The sequence below is a fragment of the Sciurus vulgaris genome (genome assembly GCF_902686455.1).
Source record: "Sciurus vulgaris genome assembly, chromosome: 16".
NCBI classification, from domain to species: domain Eukaryota; kingdom Metazoa; phylum Chordata; class Mammalia; order Rodentia; family Sciuridae; genus Sciurus; species Sciurus vulgaris.
The window spans coordinates 19,687,881-19,714,479 of record NC_136477.1 but is presented as its reverse complement, the minus strand read 5'-3'; the positions used below and the strand labels follow the sequence as shown (position 1 = coordinate 19,714,479).

General features: G+C 44.9%; 2 protein-coding genes across 3 annotated transcripts in view; one reads left to right on the top strand and one right to left on the bottom strand.

The window, feature by feature from the left end:
- Positions 1-4,889, top strand: part of KLHL18 (kelch like family member 18) — a 53,527-nt gene extending 48,638 nt beyond the window's left edge. For both annotated transcript variants that reach the window (XM_079116742.1, XM_079116743.1), the window contains exons 9-10: positions 676-787; positions 1,674-4,889. In XM_079116742.1, coding sequence (XP_078972868.1) covers positions 676-787; positions 1,674-2,060 — 499 coding nt within the window. In that variant the 3' untranslated portion in view covers positions 2,061-4,889. The remainder of the gene's footprint in view (positions 1-675; positions 788-1,673) is intronic.
- Positions 4,890-20,424: 15,535 nt separating this feature from the next.
- LOC306645980 (15 kDa protein A-like) lies at positions 20,425-23,954 on the bottom strand. The gene is made up of 4 exons (XM_079114249.1): positions 23,700-23,954; positions 22,954-23,052; positions 21,925-22,014; positions 20,425-21,455 (listed from the first exon to the last, which is right to left on the bottom strand). Exons 1-4 carry the CDS (start codon positions 23,871-23,873, stop codon positions 21,318-21,320), a joined length of 501 nt encoding a protein of 166 aa, XP_078970375.1. The 5' UTR covers positions 23,874-23,954; the 3' UTR covers positions 20,425-21,317.
- Between the last annotated feature and the right edge of the window lie 2,645 nt (positions 23,955-26,599).

The following is a 26,599-nucleotide window of genomic DNA, read 5'->3' as shown; positions in this document are numbered from 1 at the left end:
GGAGGAGCAATTCCCCTGCTTACGAGGGCTTAGGGTGGGAAAGGTCTGAAAGCCAAACCATTCACAAGAAGACCATTTCAGTGGTCCAGGTGAGGGAAAAAACTAGACCGGGATAGTGAGAATGGGAACAAGTAATGATCAAGAGACAGATCAACCAGGACTTGGGGAACACAAGAATGTTGAGGGCAAAGGAGAAAAAGCCAAATAAATGCTTGGTTTTTATAAGTACAGCAATTAGGTAGCTAGAGGTCCCACTAATAGGAACAGGGAGATTAGGAGAAGAGCAGTTGTGTAGGAAAAACCTGTTTGAGATGTACTGATTTTGAGTGTTCTTGGTGATAAACAAAGAAGATGGGTTATGGTTTGAAGCTTGGGTGAGAGGCAGCATCTAGAGAATCAGCAGACGTGGTGGGAGTGGCAGTTACAGGTGGGGAAAGTAAGCCAGGTGTGGTGGCTGTAATCCTAGCATCAGCAACCCAGGAGGCTGAGGGAGGTGGCTTCAGAGCCAACCTGGGCAACTTAATGAGACCCTGTCAAAAAAACAAAAAAAGGTGGGGAGGTTGTCCAGTGCACAAGGGGACCCAGCACAGTTCGCCAGGACCTTGCTAAGCTGTCTTAGGAGGACAGGAACACCGAATCTCATGCCCCCCTCCTATTTTGACTCTTTTCCTGAAGGTGGACAGTGGTGACCCCGATGAGCTCAAACCGCAGTGCTGCTGGGGTTACAATCTTTGAGGGCAGGATATATGTTTCGGGCGGCCACGACGGTTTGCAGATCTTCAACAGTGTGAGTCTGAGCTCCTCCTGGGCTAAGGGTACCTATTCCTTGCATCTTTGAGAGTATTTTGAGTAAAACTTCAGCCTTGCTGTTGCTGGATAAAGCATCACCTAGTGAGATTTCATTCTGTGTCCTTTATCCTCTGAAATTCTTAATTTCTAGAGAGGGAGAGCTAGTGTTCACAAAGAAGGGCTAAAGTGTAGTCACTGCTACCTCCAAATCCATTCAGCTGTCCGTGGAATGCTGCAAAAGACCTTTTGAAATTCCTCCCCGAAGTAAGCATAAATTTGAAAACATTTGTACCTCTCCTGGATACTTTGAAATTACATTTATGATTTTAAAAAGCTCAGCAGCAGCTGGGTGTGGTGACACACACCTGTAATCCCAGCTACATGAGGCTAAGACAAGAGGATTGCACACTCAGAGCCAGCCTCGGCAACTTAGTGAGACCCTGTCTCAAAATAAAAAGGACCGTGCCTATAGCTCACAGGTAAAAGGCCCCTGGGTTCAATCCCCAGTACCACAAAAATAAATAAATTAATTAATTAATTAATTAAAAAGAAAAGCTCAACAGCCATTCAAAAGTAGTTCTCTAGAGCCCTCTGGACAGTCACAGGAGACCCTGCTTTCATCCCAGCTCTGTCATTACCTAGCAGGGCATTCTTGGATGTACCCAGGAACATCATATTCATTGGTCATCTCTCATTGCCCCTACATGCCTGAGAGCAGTCACACAGCCAGGGAAGCAGCATCAGAGCCAGAGCTCACTGGCCAAGCTCCTCTCCCCAGGATCCCCCAGAGTGTGATCACTTGGGCCACTGTGCCCTGCAAGGCTACCCACCGGCCAGGCTTTGGCTCTGACTGTTCTGTACTTGTGCCTCTCTCCCTACTACAGGTGGAGCACTACAACCACCACACAGCCACCTGGCACCCCGCAGCTGGCATGCTTAACAAGCGCTGCCGACATGGTGCCGCCTCCCTGGGAAGCAAGATGTTTGTCTGTGGGGGCTACGATGGCTCTGGCTTCCTCAGCATCGCCGAGATGTACAGCTCTGTGGCAGATCAGTGGTGTCTAATGGTACCCATGCACACACGAAGAAGCCGGGTTTCCCTTGTCGCCAGCTGTGGACGCCTCTATGCAGTGGGGGGCTATGATGGGCAGTCGAACTTAAGCTCAGTGGAGATGTATGACCCAGAGACGGACCAATGGACATTCATGGCCCCTATGGCATGCCATGAGGGAGGGGTTGGTGTAGGCTGCATCCCTCTTCTCACCATCTAAGAAAGAGGATGGGATATGGTGGGGTAGGGACCTGGTACAAATATAGGCGCTTCCTTCCAGGGACAATCCCTCTCGGGAGAGCTGGTGGACCAGAAGATGGGGTGAAATATGAACTCACCCGAGGTACAGTTTTTCCAGGTGCTTAAGTTCTCCCTTACTGTGCAGCCCTTGTGACCCTGGGTCATCAAGAGGTACAGCACAGGACAGAAGCCCCTCTGGGTCCCACAGCCAGTGACACAGAACTGCTTTGCTGGTCCACGCATCCACAGGCTCCATCCAAGCTCAGTTCGCTCCCACCACAGCTTGGAGAGCCACTCATTTGCAGAAGGCCTTCCATCTGATGTTCCTCACCTGCTTGTTCTCCAGCCATTTTGTGGCCAGTGTGCCAGGGGGAGGCTGCAGCGGCCAGGGCTGTTGAAAACTGTGGGGTCTAGCTGGGAGAGAAAGGACACACCCAAGTGTTCTTACTGCCCGCGATGGTGCAACCTCAGCAGCATGCTCGTTGCACACAGGCATGCTTCTTCCTCCACCGTAGTGCACAGAGGATTTCATCCTTGTCTCTCGGTAAGCAGGGAGGACAGAAGTCTTTCCTGTGTCTAACTTTGGGATTTCAATGAGATCTTTTTCATCTTGCCCAGGAGAATCAGAAGGGAAAATGATACTTGAAAGAAACTGAAGGAAATTTAAACAAAGATACACTTGAAAGAAACTGGAAATAAAAATACTTTTTTTTAAGTGAACATTTTTCTGCAGGAAGAAAATATAAAAGACACTAAAGGCAAATATGTTTAAATGGAAAACCGTCAAACACAAGCATGGCGGTATCCACTCCCACATCGGATCCCAGGGTCCTGAGGCCTCGCAAAGAAGACAGGGTTTCCTCTGAGCCCCACCGTATCTGGAATCAGTGCATTCTCAACTGGTCCTGTAGCAAGGTGCTCATGGGGTTTGTCTTCACACCCACCATCAGAGGACTTTTTTAACTGTAGGCTTAGTGAGTCTGCTGAATTACTGCCACTCTTCTAGGTGGGAGCTCCTGGCTGTCGCTGGAGGCTCCAGATGCCCCTGTGATTATCTCCCACTGCCACCACAGCACTCATTCAGATTCCCCACTCCCACTTACATTCCTTCCTTTTATGACCAGCAGGAACCAACATTTCTGGCCAGACTCTTACTTGCTCATGTATCATTCTTGGATAATTTTCCTTATTGTAATGTTGCTGGGGCACATTGCCATTCGTACCTCTAGAACTTAACCAGGGGCTTGCTCCTTCTACCAGCCATGGGCTAGCTTGGTCTGGTAACCTCATCTGCCCTGCCATTCCACCGTTCCACCATCTACTCGCCAATTCCAGGGGTCTGTCTTCCCTGTATCCCTTGGTAGACCAACCAGCAAGGTGGATCTTTACATTCAAGCAAAGCTGACTTTATGACATAAAAAACAAAAGGCTGAAAGAATATTTTGCTGCTGCAGTGAACAGACTTTATATCCCTTCCTCTAATCTTGGCAAATGACCTCATGAAGAGACTCTGCTCCTTCCTCCCACCCCCTGGATGGGACCTTAATGTAGCACAGCAGGACCCAAAAAGGAGGACATTTTTTGTTACCAGTGCACTGGGCAGTGGGTCTGTCCTTCAACTGCTGCTGCCAAAATCTGGTTTTCTAAAATTCTTCCAGAAAAGAGACTAAAAGAGGATACAATTCCTTTTAGCACAAAACTGAGTCTTAGGGTCCCACTCTCCACCTGGTTGGTTTCTTGTCCTTTGCTGCCTGCCTGGAGTGGCCTGGAAGCCCGTTCCGAAAGGCAGTGTGAAGCTCGGGTTGTCTTCCCACCCCAGGACCATCAGGTTCACCGGTGTGTGCAATCGCCATGTACTCAGAGGGAAGGACCTTTGTTACCTGCAACGTAGGAGCTGGGCCTCTGCTGCAAGCACTTGAAAGTGATGTTTTTATTTTAGTAGACTCAACAGTCTGATCGCTGATATAGTTTAGCCTGGGCTCCTGGGGAGCCCCACATTTCTCACTCCCCTTGGTTTCCTATGGAGGTAGACTGAAGGAGGCTGGGGTCTGGGTTTCATGTTAAGAGGAGTGTATTAGTGAGCCCATTTTGTGAATTTGAAGCAGCACTGACAAGCCTGGATTGTGAAGAAGGCATTTGATGGGCTGCTGAGTGGGCCTTGCTGGGTCCTCAGGATGCCATTGGTTATGATAGATCATTTCCCATGGTCTGCTGCTCTTGTGGTGGCTTTCCTGAGTCCACCCCCACCTCCTAGCATAGAAGTTGCACTGCACACCTGAGGTCACTGTTTCCATGTAAGATCAAACCAGTGCTTTGAACTGGGCTCTGAGCACAACTGAGCAAACACTAATGTTTTTTACACACACACACACACACAGTCAGATCCCAAATGGCTGTGTGCAGAGGGCTGGTCTGGCTCTCCAGTGTTGGAGTCCTTCCAATAGCACCATGAAAAGAAGAGGCACGGCCCAAGGTATTGTAAGGATAGAACAAGGATGTGGGGCAGAGACTCTGCTCAATGGGCCTTGGGCTCTAGCCCAGCTCTGAGCAGAGGACTGTGGCTTTTACTGTCCTTGGACCCTTCACCTTGGATGACACACACAGCCTCCCCTTCTAAATTTCACCCGAGGTTGTGCCACATGGGAGTGAAAGACCAGCCTCTTCACTTCACCACAGAGAGATCTGACTAGGTAGGACTTCTGTCCCCCGCACCCCACCCCAATTTATCATTTCACAGAAAATCTTTTATTTATAGAACGCATGTCTTTTGTGTTAAGAAACCAAAGAGAAATAAAGAGAACACACCTAATAATTTCTGCTTTTTTTTTTTAAGTATCAGAAGTAAATCATTTTTTTACTGTGATTCAGTGAAAAAAATATATTAGATAAAATAGGAGTAGTCCCGTGAAAATAAGGGAAATGCCAGATGTACAAAAAAGCAGCCTTTGAAAAAATTACCTTTTGCCAGGCGCTGTGGCACACGCCTGTAATCCCAGCAGCTCAGGAGCCTGAGGTAGGAGGATGGCAAGTTCAAAGCCAGCCTTAGCAAAAGCGAGGTGCCAACTAACTCAGAGAGACCCTGTCTCTAAATAAAATACAAAATAGGGCAGGGGATGTGGCTCAGTGGTCAAGTGCCCCTGACTTCAGTCCTGGTACCCTCCCCCCCAAAAAAAGACATCTTTTATCAAACGAGTTCTGGTGAAAAGATGCAGACCATTTGCTTGTTGCTGCTGCATCTGTGCTCCTGTCCAGCCCTCCCTTGCTCTCAGGTTTCCCCTTCTCTTCTCTCTGCTGTCAGAAAACTCTAGAGTTCCCCAGTGGAACACAGCTGCTCTGTTGACTGCCTGGAACTAACACCTCCAGCTCCCTTTTTATGCTTTAGGGCAGAAGTGCTTGGGTACACATGAAAGCTGCTGGAAAGATTTTAAACCACAAATCCATTCCTAGGTCCCTCCCCAGAGAGAAATGCCCCACGGCTGGGGTACAGCTCCACACTCAGGCGGGCCAGTTTCCTTGGTGGTTGTACGCTCATCATTGAGTTAGAACTGCTCTCCTGCCTTTAGTTTCCTCTTCCCCAAATACAGTTATGTTCCAGAGCTGCTTTCCTAAGGTTACATTGTGGTCATTATAGTTGTACATGTGACTCTTCACTCATACTTTTCCAAAAGTCAGCTGGTGGCTAAGGGCATAACACAGTGGTAGAGAGCTTGCCTCGCATTTGCAAGGCCTTGGGTTCCATCCCCAACACTGGTGGGGTGGGGGGAATCCATATATATTTTATATTTCAAAAGTCAGATCATGGTTTGTCTCATCCATTGGAGTAATGGCAACTTTTTTTGGGGGGGTGGTACTGTATCCCACATAGCCCCAACCAGCAGGTGTCTCACACATAACCACTCAATTCTTGCTTGGTCCCCTTGGTAATCACTGTGGAGCAGGGAGAAGTTAGCATTTTTTTTTTTCCTTCTCTTGTACTGGGGATTGAACCCAGGGACATTCTACTACTAAGCTACACCTCCAGCCCTTTCTTTTTTTATTCTGAAATAAAAATAATGGTTTTGAACTTGTGATCTTCCTGCCTCAGCCTCCCAAGTTGCTGAGATTACAGATGTGTACCAGCGCATCACTCATTTTAACATAAGAAAACTATCAGCTGGACACAGTGGTGCACCCCTGTAATCTCAGTAGCTTGGGAGACTGAGGCAGGAGGATTGTGAGTTCAAAGCCAGCCTCAGCAAAAGTGAGGCACTAAGCAACTCAGTGAGACCCTGTCTCTCAATAAAATACAAGATAGGGCTGAGGATGTGGCTCAGTGGTCGAGTGCCCCTGACTTCAATCCCCATACCACCCAAAAAAACCCAACTGTCAGATAACTAACCTGAATCATCAGCTGGTATCAGTGGTATTGACAAGAACTGAGAGTAGATGTCCACACTCAGTCTGGTTTACCTCACCCCATAGGCCCCTTAACTATGTCTTCAATCTACAAAATAACAGAACCACCCAGCCTTCGGGTCCAGTGTGTGGAGATCTCAGCCCTTACTGTGATGGGACAATGAGGTGAAGATCAGAGAAGGGTGTACCCTTGTGCTAAAACAGGCAGCCAGATTATCTGAGGGCTCTGTGCTGGCAGACAAAGGCCAAACGCTTATAAAGTAATCCCAGTCCTTTCCACATAAGCAGCAACCCCCTCCACCAGAACCATGGATGAAGAGTGGACCAGTGAGCTTTAGTTAGACTCATCTGCTTTTTTGTTTTGTATTTTGTTTTTTGGACACTTCTCCCCTGATAACTAGCATCAGAGCCCACTTCTCTTCACCCCAAAGTCCAGCACTACAGGGTTTCACAGTAATAGAACATTACACAACCAAAAAGTTATACAGGATTATTCACTTCTCATAAAATTATCCCCAGTGTGTGGTAAACAGACGTTCTTCTCATTAGCACAGCTAGTTCAGTTCCCTATTGAATTATCTTTTTCTGGTTTTGTAGTTCATATAAAACCTAAATTCCATTTCATGGCAGAAATACCACAATGATATGCACTTCTTCCCACTCAGCCTCCCTGAAACTGTCCTTCAGGGTCTTAGTGTAGGTGTCATCTCTGCAGAAAGGCATCTTGGGTGGGCTTGGTGTCCTTCTGCTTGCCCCGGCGTGGCCTGTTTGCCTGGCCTGCTGAATGTGCTAGTACGTGCTACGTGATCAGCTCCTCGAGAGTCTCCATTATGGTGTGCCCAACATTGGGCACAAACAAGAGGCTCAACAACCACTTCTTGGAATATCTAAGGACAGTCGAGTGTTTCTACCTTCCTTGGTCACCTCCTCCTGCTTCCCTAGTCTTCCTCCCCATTTCACATCACTGCTTTTTCAGTAGTTTTATGGAAGTATGATTTACAAACCTTAAAATCCATCCACTTTAATTGTTCACTAATTTTTAGTAAACTTACAGTAACATAAGCATTACCACCATCCCATTTTTAAATGTTTTCAGCATTCCAAAAAGTTCCTGCAGTTAATTCCTATTGCAGTTAATCCCCTGGCCCACCCCCATCTTCAAGCAACCACTATTTTGCTTTCTGCTTCTATAAATTTTCCTTTTCTGTTCATTTCATGTAAATGGATTTATATGCTACTTTTTGCCTTTTTCTTTTCACAGTGTAGGAAATCAAACCCAGGGCCCACCAGGAACCAGTGCATGCTAGGCCAAGCTCTCTTCCATGGGCTGTATCCCCTACCACTTTGTGCAAATGAATCATATTTATTTATTCATTTATTTATTTATTTAGGTGCTAGGGATCAAACTGAGGGCCTTGCACATACTAAACGCATGCTCTACCACTGACACTGAGCTACACCCCCCCTAGCTTTCTACTTTTTTTTTTTTTTTTTTTTTTTTTGATACCAGGGGTTAAACCCAGGGCATTTAACCACTGAGCCACATCCCCAACATTTTTTATTTATTTATTTTTTAAATTTTGAGACAAGGTCTTGCTAAATTGCTTAGGACCTTGCTGAATTGCTGATGCTGGCTTTCAACTTGTGATCCTTCTGCCTCAGCCTCCAGAGTTACTGGGATTACAGGCATGTGCCACCTCGCCCAGCCCAGCTTCCTACTTTAGGTTAATGTTTTTGATGTTCATTCATGTAGGATATATCAGTTTGTCCTTGTATTTTATTTTGAATTGCATGCCCATGTATGGATATTCTACATTTTGTTTTATGTATTCACCAATTGATATTTGGATTGTTTCCAACTTAGGGCTGTTTAATATTGCAATGAATATGGCAAGCACTCTACCAGCTGAGCTATCTCCCCAGCCCCTATGTTTAACTCTTTAAGAAATTGCTAAGCTTTTCCAAAGCTGTACCATTTTATATTTCCACTAGCAATGTATAGTTTCTCCCTATCCTTGCCAACACTCAGACCTGATTTTGTTTTGTTTTTCTTTTTTTAGTACTGGAGACTGAAACCAGTGGTGTTTTACTGCTGAACCACATCCCCAGCCCTTTGTATTTTTTATTTTGAGACAGGATCTCACTAAATTGCCCAACATGGCCTAGACTCGTGTGATCCACCTGCCTCAGGCTCCTGCATAGCTGGCATTAAAACGTGCACTACCATGCCCACCCAGCTGGTTTTTGTTTTTTGTTTTGCAGTGCTGGGGATCAAACCCAGGGCCTCCCTCATGCTAAGCATGTGTTCCATCACTAATCTACACCTCCACTCCCTCTTTCTCCTTTAATAAGAGCCATTCTAATGGGGTCAAAATAGCATCTTATTGTGGTTTAAACTTGAATTTCTGTAACGACTAATGCTTTTCAGCATCTTTTCATGTGCTTGTTAGCTGTATGTCTTTGGTGAAATGTCTATTCAGATCTTGCCCATCTTTTAATTGGATCATGTGTCTGATTAATGAGTTGTAAGAATTCTTTATGTATTTTGAATACGAATCATACAAATCCTTTATCAGGCTTATGATTTGCAGTTATTTTCTCATAGTCTGTGTCTTTCTTTTCATTTGATTTTTTTTCTTTTCTTTTCATAACTGGAAATTGAACCTAGGGGGCTCTACCACTTGAGTTATGTCCCCAGCTCCTTTCATTTTTAATTTTTGGACAGGTTCTTTCTAAATTGCTAAGGGTCTCACTAAACTGCTGAGGTTGAACTTCAATTTGTGATGATCCTCCTGCCTCAGCCTCCCCCATTGTTGGGATCACAGGCATGCACCACCACACCTGGCTGTCTTTTCATCTTCTTAATAGTGCCTTTGGTGGGAGGGGTTAGTACCTGGGAGCATTGTGCCTCTAAGCTACATCTCCAGCCCTTTTTAAAATTTTTATTTTGAATCAAGGTCTTGCAAAATTGCCCAGGTGGGCCTTGAACATTCCATCCTCCTGCCTCAGCCTCCTGAGTAGCTGGGATCACAAATGTGCACCACTAGGCCCAACTTAAATTGTAGAAGTTGTCTTTAACTTTGATGAAGTTCAGTTTATCACATTATGCCTTTGTTTGTGATGGCTTAACTTTTTTAAGCTTTATAGTTTCAGTCTTACATGTAGGTATGTGATTCATTTTTAATTTTTTTATGGTATAAGGAGACTATCTAATCTTTTCATGTGTGAATTTCCATTTGTTGTGAAGATTATCCTTTCCATTGAATTGCTTTGGTGTCTTTGTCAAAATCATTTGACCATAAATAAGTATAAGGGTTATTTCTAGACTTTCATTTCTGTTTCATTGATCTATATGCCTGTTCACAATTGTGTAGTATTGGTTACTCTGACTTTAAATCATAAAGCTGAATAATAGAAGGCTTTCAACTTTGTTCTTTTTCAAAATGATTTTGACTTTTCTAGATACTTTATATTCCCACATAATTTTTATGATCAGTTTGTCGATTGCTACAGAAAAACTTTTTTGAGTTCTTTGTTTTTGTGGTCCTGGGGAACAAATCCAGGACCTCACATACTAGGCAAGTGCTCCACCACTGAACTGTATTCCCAGCCCCTTGATGTTTTCATAGCTATTGCACTGGAATTTACAGATTAATTTGAGAACTGCCATCTTGACAATATAAAGTCTTCCATTGTAAACATGGAATCTTTGTCCGTTTATTTAGATAATTTTTTAAATTTTTTGTGTGTGAGGTGTCTGTGTGTGTGTGTGTGTTCCTTGGAACTTCCTATATACTTGATCATGTTATCTGTGAATAAAGGCAGTTTTACTTCTTTCCTTGAAATTTTGATATTTTTAATTTTTCCCACCTTGTTCCACTGGACAGAACCTCCTTTACAAGGTCAACTGGAAGTGGCAAAAGTGAACATCCTTGCCTTGTTCTTAATCTTGGGGAGGAAAGCATTCAGTCCTTCACCACTCACTCTGATGTTAAGTTGTGGGGTTTTCATTCATTACCTTTATCACGTTGAGAAAGTTTCATAGTATTCTTAGTTTTCTGAGAGTTAATATCCTGAATGGGTGTTAGATTTCATCAGAAGCTTTTTCTTTTTCTTGGAAATGATGTGTTTTTGTCTATTACCCTGCTCATATGGTTATAACATTAATTAGTTTTCAAGATGTTGATCCAACATTGCATTTCTGGGATAAATCCCACTTAGTTATGATGTATAGTCCTTTTTTATGGTGTTGGATGTGATTTGCTAATATTTTAAGTATTTTTGCATCTGTGTTCACAAGAGGTCTTTTCTGTAGTTTTCTTTGTGATGTCTTTAGTTGGCTACGTTAACCGCATTGAATGAGTTGGAAGTGTTTGTGTGTGTGTGTGTGTGTGTGTGTGTGTGTGTGTGTGTGTGTGTGTGTGTGTGTTGGGGATTGAATGTAAAGGTACTTGACCACTGTGCTACACCTCCAACCCTTTTTACTTTTTATTTATTTTTTTTGTGGGGGGTACTGGGGATCGAACCCAGGACCTTGTGCTTACAAGGCAAGCACTCTACCGACTGAACTATCTCCCCAGCCCCTATTTTTTATTTTGAGACAAGATTCTCAGAGTTGCTTAGTGCCTCACTAAGCTGCTGAGGCTGACCTGGAACTTACTATCCTGCCTCAACCTCCCGAGTTGCTAGAATTATAGGTGTGTCTACTGCTCCCAGCTGGAAGTGTTTCTTATTTTTACTTCTGAGTCTTTGGAGGATTGGATTTGTTTTTTTCTAAAACATTTTACGAAATTCGCCAGTGAATCCATCTGGACCTCTATCTTTGAGACAAGATTTAGAATTTCCAATTAAATTTCTCTACTTGCCTGAAGTCCCCTGAGAATGGGCACCTGCTTCTCCTAGCAAGTTGGACCCTTATAGTTAGGGGAAATTCTTGCCCTATTATCAGGGATTAAGTTAATCAAGAGTGAGCTTGGTCTGTGTCCTAAGAAATGCCTCGCTTGGCTTCTCTTCCTTTTCTGGTACTTATCTCCCTGTTTTCCACTCTTGTACTGCCCTGCCCACTCCACCTCTTTCTAATTTCCATACACTAGAGACCTTGGAGCTCATCCCTGGGTTCTCATTTCACCCCATAAGCTTCCCCATATTGATATCAACCTTTCCCATACGTAAGGGGTCTAAAGTCTTATTTCTGGACCAACCAAGTTTCCTTTTTTCTCTTGGATATGCCCCAATATGACTTGTTCAAAATGGAAACTTTGATCGTACCCTCAACCCTGATCAACCCCTAGTACTTCACTGTGTAGCTCTCATGTTCCCGATTGCTCACTCAGAAACCCAGCAGTGGGTTTTGGAGGGGAGAGAGATGAGAGTCGTTCATTCCTTCTTCCTCCTCTCAACAGCTAAGGCATGACTTAGCTCTCCTGCCCCTATTTTAAATCCAGTTCTCTCCTCTGCCTCCACGCTAGTCCACACCATCATATCATTCTTAGAACCTGGATTACTACAGTGGCCTCCCTACATCAACCCTTTCATTCTCTGCAGTCTATAGACTGCAGAGTAGCCAGAGTGAAATTATAAAGTTGTAAATCAAGTTATAGCATGCCATGATCCCTGCAGTGGTCCCCCAGGGCCTCAGGCAGTATTAATTTCTGGTGATCTGGGGGACAGTTTGAGACACATCTCCCCTAACAGATAGGATCTGTGGCCCCAGGGATGGAGAATTTGGGGCACTTAGCCCCTCCATTCCAAGCAGAGTCCTTAATTATTTGCATAGGATTTGTCTCATCAGATCCTCCCAACAGCCTGATTGAAGAGATATTTTCTAGATGAGCAACTAAGAGAGGAGTAGACCCATTTAAAGTCACTCACCAAATGGCCAAAAAAGACAAAAAATATCAATAGGTAACAAATTGTGATATGTCCATACTCAGCAATGAAAGAAATGAACTACTGATACAACCACATGGATGAATCTCAAAATTATGATGCTCAGTGAAAAAAGCCAGGCAGCAGAGTATGTGCTGTACGATTCCATTGATATAAAACTCAAACTGGGCATGGTGGTGCACACCTGTAATGGCAGCAACTCAGGAGGATAAGGCAGGAGGATCCCAAGTTTGAGACCAACCTGGGCAACTTAATAAGAACCTGTCTCAAAATTCAAAAAATAAATTAAAAGGCCGGGCATGTAGCTCAGTGGAAAAGCACCTTAGTACCACACACACACACACATGAAGAATACACTGTGTATGTGCAGGATATTGAATGTCAAATATAACTCAGAAGCTGCAGAACACTGACTCTCACTATGGCTCCTGGGTCCCCAAGGTCTACTATGTTGTTTTCCAAGTGGAGGAGACTTTTATGACCATGTGGAGCTTTGGGTCCCAGAGAAGTCTGACTGGGATGATAAAGTGATCAGTGGACTCCAAAGACATTGTGGTCTCCCTGGTTTGGGGACAAGCTTCTGTGCTGGAGTCTGAGTGTATGGAACCTGATCACCTTGTTCACATGGGTGAACCTCAAGATCCTTCTTTTGACACATGTATCTTGATGTTGTGCAATCTCAAAGATTCTCACTGTTTTGCAGTTTTAATTCCTCCCTGCATATGCCTACCCCAAACATACCACCACATACCACATAAGCGCAGAAGTATGCCTCATAATTCTGCTTTGCTAAAGCAAACCCCCGCTTTTTACTTTCCTATTGACACTTTCCTTGTTCTCCTGCCATTTCTATCAGTAGCATCCACAATAACACTTGTTAACACAATATGCTGTCTTTATTTCTCCCCATGTTCATGCAAACCATCTGTCTATACATATCTGCATATCATATTTGAAAGTTTTTGTCCATCTTCTCCATATGTTCTGCCAAGTTCTAATCCATCCAATTATTTATTTATTTATTGGTACTAGGGATTGAACCCAGGGGCACTTAAACACTGAGTCATATCCCTAGTCCTTTTCATTTTTTAATTTTGAGACAGGGTTTTGCTAAATTGCTTAGGGTCCTCTCTAAATTGTTAAGGCTGACCCCTAATTTGCAATCCTCCTACCTCAGCCTCCCAAGTCTCTGGGATTACAGGCACATACCACCACACCCAGCTAACCCATTTTTAAAACCATGTCATGTCCCAGGGTTTATTATTCCTACCAGTGAACCTCAGATGAGTTCCCCTTTGTTTCCAGGATTGGATCGTTTGATTTTCTTTTTCTTTTTTCTTTTCTTTTCTTTCCTTTCCTTCTTTTTTTTTTTTCTTTTTCTCTTTTTTGTACTTTCAGATGAATGGAATGCCTTTATTTTATTTGTTTATTTTTAATGTGGTGCTAAGTATTGAACCCAGTGCCTCACACATGCTAGGCAAGCATTTTGCCACTGAGCTACAGCCCCAGCCCCTTGATTTTCTTAAAAGGTTTTATTGTTTTGGTTTTTACATATCGGTCTTTAATACAGTTAGAATTGTTTTCGGCTGTTTTATTTTTTTTCTCCAGGTAGCAACAAACCAGTTAGTCTTCCTCATTTGTTAAAAATCCTCTTTCTACATTCAGTGGAACTGCTTGTTCTTTTAGATGTATATTCTTTCTTGTGTGTGTGTGTGTATATATATATATATATATATATATACACATACATTTGACTTAATTCTAGGTTTTCCTGTTGTTTCACTGGACCCTTCACTTCCCCTTCTGGGTCGTAGTTACTTTGTCCCAACTCATTTTTTCTCACAATTTTCTTGGCTAGTTCCTAGACAAATGTTCTGCTGGGCATAACTGACTGTGGGTGAAGGACACTGGATTCCAGACTCCAGTGAGAACAGGAAAACAGGAAACAGGGTCTCATTAAGTTGCCCATGTTGGCCAGGCATGGTGGTGCACACCTGTAATGTCAGTGACGTGGGAGACTGAGGCAGGAGGATGGGAAGTTTGAGGCCAGCCAGAGCAATTTAGCAAGGTCCTAAGCAATTTAGCAAGACCCTGTCTCAAAATAAAAAGAGCTGGGGATGTGGCTCAGTGGTAAAGCACCCCTGGGTTCAATCCCTAGCACACACACACACAAAAAAGTTGCCCTTCCTGGCTTTGAACTTGAGATCCTCCTGCCTCAGCCTCCCTAGTCACTGGCATTTACTTTTATTATTGTTTGCCAATAGTCTCTGGCAAATTGGTTCATAATGTTGTTATTATTAGTTATTGTTTTTCCATGCTGGTGATTAAACCTAGGACTTCATGCATGCTAGGCAAGCACCCTGCCATGGAGCTACGTATCAGCCCCTATGATGTTATTTTTAATACTGTCTTCAGATTTTAGAATTAAGTGTATTCTGGAATTAATAAAATTGTGGAATTTTCCATCTTCTCAATTTTTAATTTGATAATATACACACATAAATTATTTCATATAAATCATTAAAATTTAAACAATGTTGGATTTGTATGTGTTTTGTTGTTGTTGTTGGTGGTGGTGGTGGGTTTTTTTGGGTACTGGGGACTGAACTTAGGGGCACACAACCACTGAGCCATATCCTCAGCCCTATTTTGTATTTTTTTTTTTTTTTTTTTTACAGGTCTCACAAAAGGAACTTTTATTGTATGCAGATGATTCACTTCTGCTTGGGGGAAAGGGAATGAAGAAAGAGAAAGATGGCACAAGGTTTCTCTCAGACATAGGAATTTCACGGGCTGAGAGGAACCAATCACGAGGAGAATTCTTACAGACTGACTGATGGACCAATGACATATTAGAATGTAACGTGGGAGGCAGGAAGATTACAGCAGCATGAGCCGGAAACTCCTGTAACGTGAGAGGCAGGAATAACGCAGATGGACATGTGGTTGGGAAGCTGGAAATTCCTCTAACGGGAGAGGCAAGCGGAGCGCAGAATGACAGGTGGTGGGGGAGGCCGATTTCCTTACATTCCCCCATTTCCTTTTTTATAAAAAATAAAAAAATCTTGCTCTCCAGTTCTTTTTGAAGCCTTCTCTCGCCTTCCTGCCTAGGTGACTGGGGTTGGTTTTGCAGGTGAGATGTTAAAAAGTTCATTCTCCTCCCAGGCTTCCAAAGGCAGATGATTTTCATGGACTTCATTTTCTCGATTTGATTGACCCCCTATTTCTGCATTAACTGCCTGTCCCCAATTCTGACTTCATTTACCCTCTAATACTAGGAACTCCTTCACTGCTGTAGGGAAAAGGGGTGCTGACCGATCTGACTTCTTTGAGCTGGAAGTGGGCAGTGTGGGGCAAGCAGTTTGGAGGTTCCTTTTTAGAAATCAATTGAGGGGTTCAGGGTAGAAGTCCAGTTGTGGGGAGAGCAGACTATAAAGGCATCTGGGGATGGGTGCTTCTATGGGAGAAGAACAAAAAGACCTGAGTACTGAAATGAGATTGATACAATATAAATGTTGCAGGATCTGGAACATGCTAATGCATATTATAAAGATGAAAGAAGTCAATAATTCCTCACCAGGGGGTGGAAGAACTGAGAAGTTGTTCCCATAACAAGGCCTAGCAAAGGCTGGAGAGCTCAGGCCTTTATTTGGGAGCTTTTAACATTGTCTAGGTTATCAGGATTGTGAACACAACATTTAGTAGAGATCTCTATACTTCTGTTACTAGCAAACATAGATTAAGCCTACCTGTGTCTGTAGGCCTCAAACTGACTAAAAACTTCTGACTCTGGCAGTTTCTCTTGATAGTTACTATTATTTTTAAATGCCCAAGAATGGCTATACTTTGGTTTTAACTGTTTTGCTAGGTGTTTAAGATCAAGCTGGTCAAAGTGACCTGTTCCTGTCAAAGAGTCAACTGAGTTTCCACAGGGGTCACTCATAGAGAACTTAAGAGCAGCTTCTTAGCTCCATTAGTGCCATTTGGTTAGGCAGGGTCTTCTTGATGACGTGGCTTTCTTAGAAACCATCAGAAATTTCTCCATTTTTCCATGACCCTCCTCTGCAGCAGATGCATTGAGTGGCTTTTCCTCTAGCGGCCTCATCAATCTCCTTGGTCAGGAGGTTGTGTGACCCAGAGTTGCAAAGCTCCTTGGAGAAGTCCTCTTGTTCCCTGGGTTCAGGCTGACTTTGAGAGCAAGACCCAAATATGGACTTTTCTTGATCTCTGTATTTAATCTCAATCTCTAAGTTTGATCTTAACCATCAAGCAAGACAGTCTCACCAGTCATAAAGTAAGAGTACTGGGCTTTAGCTTCAATGTCTATAACTTTACAGTTATTTACCCCCCTTTTATCTAATTGGGGTTTACATTATCTATTCTGTAGGTGGTGGCTTACTATTCCAAGTTAATTTATGATGTTCGCTCTTGAAGCAGTACTTCTGCAAAATATTGATCAGGCAACAATTAGAGTTTACAAGGAAAATACAAAATGGAGTCATCAACAGTAAAACATTCAGTTTGTGCAACAGCTATTTTGAATTTTGGCTGAGTTGCAACAAACATTAAACTTTTGAACACAACTTTAAGTGAGTTAAAGTCAGGCTTACTTTGGAGTCATATTAATGTGTAGCAGGGTTGTGAGGCAGAGCCTTATCTCAGGTAAGGTGGGGCTTTTTAGTGAGGGGCAAAGGAGTATATAAACACAGATTTTGAAGATTAAGCTGAGATCAGATGGAGCTCTGTCCTCTGATGGAAATGTGGATCTAAAGAGTTATGTCAGCAATTTTTATATGTGTGCAATGTTAGGTTATATATATATACCCTATTGATGACAGGTCCTATAATAGAACATTAAATGATAGGTTTACCATTACAGACAAGTTTAATTTGAAGAACAGCAGCTTGATAAATTTTCTGCTTTAAAGGCTTGTATACCTGGAAAATATGAACACATTTAACATACAAATAATGTTTTTAAGTATGTTACTCCATGGAATAGCTTTATAAATTAATCAGATGTCTCTAACACACACATTTGAGTAATCCCATACATGTTGCTTATTGTAGAAAAACCAAGGCATCAGACAAGTGTGCCAACAGTGTTTGCTGTCTCTTTCCTGTGGAAGAAAATTCCTAGAAAAATTGATGTTAGACATTTTATGAACATTAATATTTTATTAGGGTGACCACCTAGAGACTTGTGAGTTAATTTTAATAACATGTTACTTCTATTATTTTACCCAATTTAAATTGAACCTCATTAAATCACATGAATTAAAAATATTTGGATCCATTTCTAAAGTTTTAATTTTTATGCGTGCTTATATTTAACACAAAAGCAAAGAACTTGTAATATTTATTTCCATTGCAATGTAATGGATGTTCAAAAATAACTCTAGAGTTGGATAAAAAGAACTGATCAAAAATCATTAACCTACGTCTGTAGGATCAAAATTGTGAGCTCAAAAATACAGCATTTAAGAAAAAGAAAGTCCTAGAAGAAAAATGATAATGGTTATTAATTAAAGCATGAGAAAATGAGAAGGAGAGAAAAGTTGAAAGGGAGAAAAGCATTCTGAGTTGTAGCCCAGGAAAAATTTAAAATGGACACTTTTACACTTTTTTTCCCCTTGGGTTTGAAACTGGTTTCCTACTGCGCCTTTCTTCATTTACATTTCAATGTAACCCTTGACTGAGATCTGAATCTGAAAGGGGCTAATATGTTCTAGCAGAAACTTGATGCTTAGGTCCTTTTAATTTCTTGAGCCTGCAGGGAGAGCTAAGAGAGAAAGAAAAGATTTGAAAATAAAGAATCAGCCCTGAGAACGTGTTCAGGTTTTACTCCATCCGCGCACCACCTCCCGTAAAGGAGCTAGAATGTGTGTAGGAGACCGCGTGGTGGGGGGACGTGGTGGGCTGAATGGCGGAGCGGAAGGAGAAACAGAATGAGGTAAAGGAGAGGAATGAACAGGAGCTTCTGCAGTAGGGGACCCGTAAGGACATGACTCATCAGCTGGATTAAACTCAGAAGAGAAAGGATTAAAAGGGGGAGGAGAAGCAGCAAGAAAGAAAGGAAAAACACGAAGGGGAAAGGTTCCTTTCCATTCACCAGGCTGCCCACATATGTACTTCATTATAACTAGTACAATTAGGCATATAATTTTACCTAGTATAAAGCTAGAATTTAGGGTGTCATAAATAGACCATTCTGACTTACTATCTAAAGGACAATTTAGCTCTGATTCAAGGAATAGGTGAAGGGGTTTGAGATGATTTAATAAGCATCCCACAGGTGAGATTGCTGAGCTGGATGTCCTGAATCCCATGGTAAACTGAGACCCACCTGGCTAGTGATTTTGGCGTCCCAAGAAACATGGTGCCAGGCAATGAGAGGTTAGAACAGAGGCTTGGTCATCACCAAAAACCAATGTTTAACCAGGCATTAGCCGAGAGAGTTTGAAGACCTGATCAGGATTTTGAATGAGATGCAGCAGGAAATAAAAGAACTTCAAACCCTGAGAAAGAATCTCAGCACCATAAAAACCAGGAGTCCACCCAGCAACTAGAACCAGCTATGGGGACCAAGGAGATATCCCCACAACTCTGCAGTCGGGCGGTGGGAGCAGCAGGGCAGGCAGCGAAAGCTGGGAGTGGGGAGCTGCAGGGCAGCGTGAGGAAGCCGAGAGCCACGGTGGAGGGAACCGCAAGAATGGTGGCTTCTCAGATACAGGGTTGGGGGGCGGCACCACGGTGGGAGCCATGGGTGGCTGAGATGTGTTTAAGTGGTCAGGGCCTGCCTAAGGGGAACTCACCAATTCTGGAGTCCGGTGTTGTATGCAGAAAACTGGGCATCCAGATAAATGGAAGGTGAGCCTGTATCTGTGGGCTCCGGGGCTATCGGATGGGATTCTGCCTGCTTAGTCAGCGGAAAAACCCATCCCCCGAGTCTTGGGCACCAGATGTTAGGTGTTAAGCGCAGTTATGGTTTGTTGCTAACTCCCAGAAACGCTCCATAGATACAGGTCCCACACAAGGAACTTTTATTTTATGCAGACGATTCACGTCTGCATGGAGGAAAGGGAAGGAAGAAAGAGCCCTATTTTGTATTTTATTTAGGGATAGGGTCTCACTGAATGGCTTAGCGCCTCACGGTTGCTGAGGCTGACTTTGAACCCATGATCCTCCTGTCTCAGCCTCCCAAGTCACTGGAATTACAGGTGTGCAAGCCAGGTACAGTGGCACACACCTGTAATCCCAGAGTTTTAAAACCTTGCTACTCAAAGTGTGATCCATAGACCACCAGCCTCAACATCGCCTGAAGATCAGCCTCTTCTTGCAGGGTACGGCGTAATGAAGCAATTTGCCTGGACTTTGTGTGATATGATGTTGACCACCATAAATGGACCCTGAGCTTCCTGGGAGGAGTTGCTCAGCCCATTCCCACAGAGTCCAGAGTCTAAGGGGCTAGGCCTGGCGACCCCCAGAAGACCTGGACAAGGCCCAGAAATACTCTTGGTAGTGGTGGGTGAGGCAAGGAAGTAATGTGGTGGTGTGAATTGAGATGCTGACCCATCCTAGGGGCTGATCCCTCAGATCAGGGTTGGAGGTGGCCTCCAGTCAACATCCTTTTCCTCACCATGGGGAATAGGGTTTGAAGGTCTCAGTTTATTCTGTTCATCCTATTTGGTAACCCCACTTAGGTCACTCCATGTAGTCTCCCTCATCCCTCCTCTCACCCCCCAGTGGGTGCTGCCCAGGCTTTAGTTGGCGAGGGGGCTAGAGTTTGGGCTACAGGCAGTGAACCAATTTCCCTGGGATGTGGTTTCCTCACTGAAAGTTGCAGATGATGTGTATAGTTTATTAAGACAGTTCTGAGAACTAAATGAGAGACTTAAGGAATGTAACATTCAGATGATGAGGGCTATTATTATGATTCATGAAGAGGGATCCTTGCAGCCCCCATTACTAAAAACTCAATGTCCTCAAGAGGCCACACACCACAACCCCTGGAAAGAGAGTTTTCACTAAGTCATTTTTTTCTGTAGCAAAGACTTGCATGGTAGGGGTAGGCTGCAGGAAAGTACTGAGTGTGTGACATCCTGTGGACATCCACAAGGAAGTGTCCAGGATGCAGTCTGTTATGCAAGTCAGCGTTCAGGGAAAAGTTCTGACTGGAGCTTTGTGATAAAGGTGGAGGCATAAAGAAACAAAGGGAGTTGAGGAGGCTGGAGACAAACTACTCTGCCTTCCTGGACCCTTCTGTCCTTGTCCTCCATTCCTCTCCATGGTCCCTGCCCTGACCTTAGGAACTCTGAGTCTCTCTAACCCACTACCAAGGGCCCACTTCATTGATCTCCTCACCCCAAGTTCAGTCAGTTCGGTCCAGTCTGTAACACTTTCTTCATTCAATCAGCCATCTTAGTCATTTATATCATAAACGTTTTATTGACACCCTCCCCCTTTGGTTCCCACTCAAGGATGATCTGATCTTGGAAGTCTGGATATGTGAAGGGGCATGTGACTGGGCAGGGAGCAAGGGTGTTAGGGGTTTGTACACAAGAAACTGTCCTCCCAAGGATGCCAGGAGCATCTCACTGAGAAGTTCGTTGGACAGCCTGCTGGTTGGGGACAGAGCAGATAATGCCAACGTGATTTTGAGAACCCTGAGTGGCAGGGATGAGAGAAGTCCACTTCTGCCCTGGGAGAGCAGGGAGGCTTCCTGCAGGGGGTAACTTTTGAGCTATGCCTTGGAGTATGAGTGGGATTTACAGACACAGGATGGGTAGGAAGTCCAGGCAGAGGGAAGCAGGGAGCAAAGGCAATGTTGGGCTCAGGGTTTTGGGGGGCGGGGTTCTCTAAAAGGGGACACCCTGGCCTGTGCAGGAAGGAGGCGCTGAAGGCAGCAGAGGGAGATGGATGAGTGGGGAAGGGGAGGCTCTCCTCTCCAGCCCTAGAAATTACTCAGGATGTTGGAGATGATGTCGTACTTGGCCTTCTCGTACAGGTCTCTGACCACAGCCGGTAGTTTGGTGCCCTCAGCCTCCGGGAGATCGTCCTCAGGGGAACCAACAGAACTCACTCTGTTGATCTGCAAAAGCGGCGGTGGGCGGTCACCACCGTGACTGTCGTGGATCGGCCTCTTTCCTGCCCTGCCTGTGGCCTCCCTCAGGGCGGGGTGGAGGAGACTGAGGCACAGGCAGGAAGCCTGTGACGCAGCTAAGGCACCCCCGGCCCCCGCCCGCGCCGGAGCGCAGGGCCACGACTGTCTGGGGAAGGCTGATCCCTCCTCGCGCTCGACAAGTGAGAAGCGCTTGACCGGCCGGTTCTCCAGAGGCGGATCCCGCCTCCGAGGCTCCCTGCGCTGCGCCAGTGGCCCAGGTGGCCGCGCCGTGACGGTAGCACCCGGGACAAAGCCAGCCCGAGGGGACGATGTGCCTACGGGGACCCAGACCGCGGCCGGAGGAGCAGCCGCCGGGCGGGAGGGGGGCGGCAGAGCTCAGGGACGGGTGTTCGCCGGCGTCCCGGTCCCGCAGTCCCTGTCGCCATCGAGGGCTCACCTGTGGCTGGTTCCCGCAGTCCCTGTCGCAGGTGAGGGTCAGAAAGCGCACCGGCAGCCGGGAGAATTCTCCTGAGCAGGTTCGCTCCTCCTGCGGCGAGCGGTCGGGAGATGGAAGCGACAGCCACCCTCCCGGACAGCGCCCCTGCCCCGCCCCGAGGGCGAGCTGCGCCCGAGCCAACCCCGCGGCCCCACCCCCAGGACCCCAAATGTCCTCACACCACAGGCGCCAGCCAGGAGTGAGGGGCAATCGAGGTCCCAAAGGAGTAGAGCACCACAATGAAAATAAGCGGAATCCACCTACGTTATTAAACGGGAAAAGGCATCCGCCCTGAGGAAACCGTTTTTGTTTAGGACGTATGTGTGCATGAAAAAGATACCGAGGAGGACGCATCAATGGTTAGTGTCCGTCCCCGGGTAGTGGGGGATGCAGATCAGAGCATGTTTAAAATGTGGCAAAGCAAAATAAGACTTAAAACGTTGTTTTCCAATTTATTTTTTTAAAGCAACGGTTTTGCCTAGCGCAGTAGCGCATGCCTATAATCTCAGTGACTCAGGAGGCTGAGGCAGGAGGATCAAAAGGTCCAAAGCCAGCCTCCGCAAATTAGCGAGGCCCCAAGCAACCTAGCGAGATTCTGTCTCAAAATAAAATAAGTAAATAAATAAGTAGGACTGGGGATATAGCTCAGTGGTAAGCGCCCCTGGGGTCAATCCCTCCTAACATACATACATATATACATACATACATAAATGCATGCTGTGGTCTCCAGGGGGATTATGGTCATGCTTTGTTCTTTTTTGTATTTTAGTTACTTTTTAGGATATATTGCTCTTATAATGAAGATTGACAATATTTTGGAGTAAAAAAAAAAATGCAAGAAAAATCTGATTTTTGAAAAAGGCTTCCACATTCAAAACTTCTGGAAAGGTGGGCAGTTGAGATGGGTGGAGGCAGACAGTATCCCCTTAGGCAAAGAGGGGAAGACGGCCTCCCCCACCCAGAACTGGGAGTTGGAAGGATGAGACTCACTCCATTTTCCCGGAAAGCACATTCTTGTGGCTGAGGCTGTGGGGAAATGCACACTGTTTCTTTAATTCTGAAGTTGAGCGGGATCCTGATGGTGGAATTCTAAAGAAACAACAGAAAACTCATGACCATCTATCTCCCTTTCACAGATGAGGGAATGAAGACACAGAGAGGTTAAGGTTACATGATCAACTGGAACTTAGCCCCAGTTTGGGGCACTTGCTTGTTGAGTGGCCTCAGCAGATTTAAGATGTGCAGTCTTTTGGAAAGAAGTCCAAACAATACCACTCACTAGCTATATGAATTTCCTACCTTTGTTTCTTAATATCATTGCCTGTGAAATATGAACAAGAATCCCCGCTCTGCATGCTCAGCTGCCAGAAGAGAGGTAACAACAGCTGGTATGGGGAAACTAGAAACCCCCAAAGGCCCTGGCCAGATGGATCCAGTTCCTTCCTGTCCTTCCCTTGAAATGGCTCTCACATTTCCTAAAATCCAGGGTCTAAGTGAAAGCTGGATCCCCAGACCCCATGCTGGATGAGGCACCAAATTTGCCAGCCAGACAGCTGTCAGGCTGAGATTACAATCTTCTCTTAACTTCAGGTGGAAGAAACATAATAATAATAATAGCTGATGTCAATCATAACCATGCACTTTGTGCCTGTGCCAGGCACTCTGTCCTGCCCATCAGCCTCACAGGTGTAGGACCAGTGGTGCTTGCTTCCCAGGCAGAGCCCACAGACACTCACCAACACAGGTGGAATGGCTTCCAGCAGCCGGAAAAGAGGCTTTCCCCGCTGCCCATCATTGTAGATCCTCAAGGCCCTGGTGACAATATCATTATATCTCAGACGGCGACGGGGTGCACAGGACACTACTGACAAGCACACCACCAATACAAGTGCCTTCCAGGCCCCTGCCATTGTCTCCTCTCTGACACATTGCCACTTTCAGCCCCTTTTAGGTCCTACACAGGGGTCTTGCCTAAAGGCTTCTGGCCACAAGTGAGGCTCAGGCCTTCCTGAAAGGGGGTTGGTCCTTTCCTTGGCTAGAAACCAAGTGTTGGTCAATGTTATGAAATACCATTGGCCAAGAGGGGCCAGTAGGTTTGGGCAACAGGCCAGGGCCTCGGGTGATGTGAGAGCCCTGAACTGGGGCAAGAGATCTCTGTGGTGACTGGACACAGTCCCTTCACTCTGGGCCTCAGTATCTCCACCCGTGTCACAGGAAGTCCCATCAGCTCACCAGTACAGGACTTCCTGCTGTCTCTACCTGGTAGTTTCTGCTTTGATCCCAGAAACAACTGCAAATTAATGGACTCTCTGTATGACTGTTCTTCAGCCAAGCTCACAAAGAGATGATTCAGTCTGCAACTACATTCAGGCTGACAGCCACCATGTTGCATACACTGTTTTAAAAATTTGGTAGCCACTGGGCATGGTGGTGCACACCTGTAATCCCATCAACCCCGAAGACTGAGGCAAGTGATCTCAAGTTGGAGGCCAGCCTCTCAGTAAGAACCTCAGCAACTTAGCAAGTACTTGTCGTAAAATAAGAAGGACTGGGATGTAACTCAGTAGCTATGTGGGTGCTCAATCCCAGGCATCCAAAAAATAAAAAATAAGAAGTTGGTTGTCAATTTTTAAAAAAATCTGGATGACTGACTTCAAAATTTTGTTAAAATCTGACAGTCCATGACCTACCAGTCCTCATAGCTGTGATATCAGCAGCCCCTCCAGGGAAGCCCTCACTCTTCCTCTCCCCTGGCCACTTCCTGTTTTCTGGGACAGGCAATCCCAGGAAGGATTCTGAGGACAGCAGCTCAGAAAGGGAATAGCAAGGACTTCACCTTTCCGCTGAAAACTCCCATTTTCCTTGACTCCCTTACTAGTGGGAATCAGCCTTTCTCTTCCTAGCCAGCTAAGGGACTTTTGTTCTCCTAAAGGAGACTCAAAAACCAAGAAGAGCAACTGAGGGTGTTTCCACTGAAGTCCACCAGTGGAGAAACTGAGGCGCACAGCAGCTCATGATTCTTCCTCTCAAGGGTAAGGGTAGAGTTGAAAGTAAGGGAGAGGGGAGCCACAGCAGCCCTCCTAAAGTGGAATGGGTTCCTTAGGGCCTAGTTCTCATCTTAAAATCCATGCAAGTATGACACATAATGGTAAAAAATTAGAAAAAACCTAAATATGCAAAAAAGAGGACATTGGAGCAGTTGTGATATGTGCACCCATAAAATACTACTGCTTATTAGAAGTACAGATCCATTTATTGATAAACGATTGTACTCATCATAGATGCTTGACTGAAGAATGAGGGACTACTGTAGCAGATCTGGTGGGAGGTCCGCTGAAGCAGCGATTCCAGGCAGCCTTGGGGCAGTGCCTGGTCAAACAAAGTCTGTGCTGCCCTCATGACCCAGCCTTCCCACTCTTGGGCCGTGGGGGTGTTTATTATAGCATGGTCTGTGTAACAGGAGTTATAGACAGCTTGGGTGTCCATCACAGGGTGTGAATAAAGGTAGACAGCAGGTGCATACTGTGGAATTCTTTTTTTTTTTTTTTTTTTGGTGATACTGGGGATTGAACTCAGGGCTTTGTGCTTGTGAGGCAAGAACTCCACCAGCTGAGCTATCTCCCCAGCCCCACACTGTGGAATTCTACACAGTAGTTAAGCAATGTTTTTCAACAGGGATCATTTACCCCTCCCCCCAGGACAATTGTCGATATCTAGAAACATTTTTTTTTAATGTTTTGATTGTCATAACTTAAAAAGAGAGTGCTGCTGGCATCATGTGGATAGAGGCCAGAGAGGCTATGAAATATCCTACTAAAGCAGAAGACAGGCCCCCAGAACAAAGACTCCCCCAGCTTCAGATGCCAAAACTACCAAGGTTGAGAGATCCTGCAACATAGCAATGAACATCTAGAACTGGATGCATCTTTTTATTTTTTATTTTTTCCTCTATTCAGGGGATGGAACCCAGGGCATCATGCAGCTACACCCCCCAGCCATTATGGATCAATCCTTTTTTTAAAATATTTTTTTAGTTGTTGATGGACATTTATTTTATTTATTTACTTATATGTGGTGCTGAGAATCGAACCCAGTGCCTCTCACATGCTAGGCAAGTGCTCTGCTCCCGAGCCACAACCCCAGCCCTATGGATCAATCTTAAACAATACTTGTAACAAAGGGAAGAAATAGAATTAGGTACGTAACTTGGTACTGTTTATATATATTAGGATATTAGGAAATATGTTTCAAAATGATGCCCATTTTATATCACCCCAAAATGCCAGTAGGTGTTAGGTTGGAATTTGGGCGACTGTAGGAGAGAGAGTGGAGCAGCTGAGACGAAGGGCAGCGCGCCAAACAGTAATCAATCAAAGAGACAAGAAAACTCCACTGACCCTTAGCTCCACCTGTTGACCCTTAATTCCACTGACCCTTAACTCCACCTGTTGACCCTTAATTCCACTGACCCTTAACTCCACTTGTTGAACCTTAACTCCACTGACCTTTAACTCCACCTGCTGACCCTTAACTCCCTTAACTCCACCTGTCACTCAGCAGGACCCCCACCCATTCCAGCCTATAAAGACCCTGGGCAGCCAGAGTCCGCGCTATTCTCTCCAGCTCCCTACCCTGA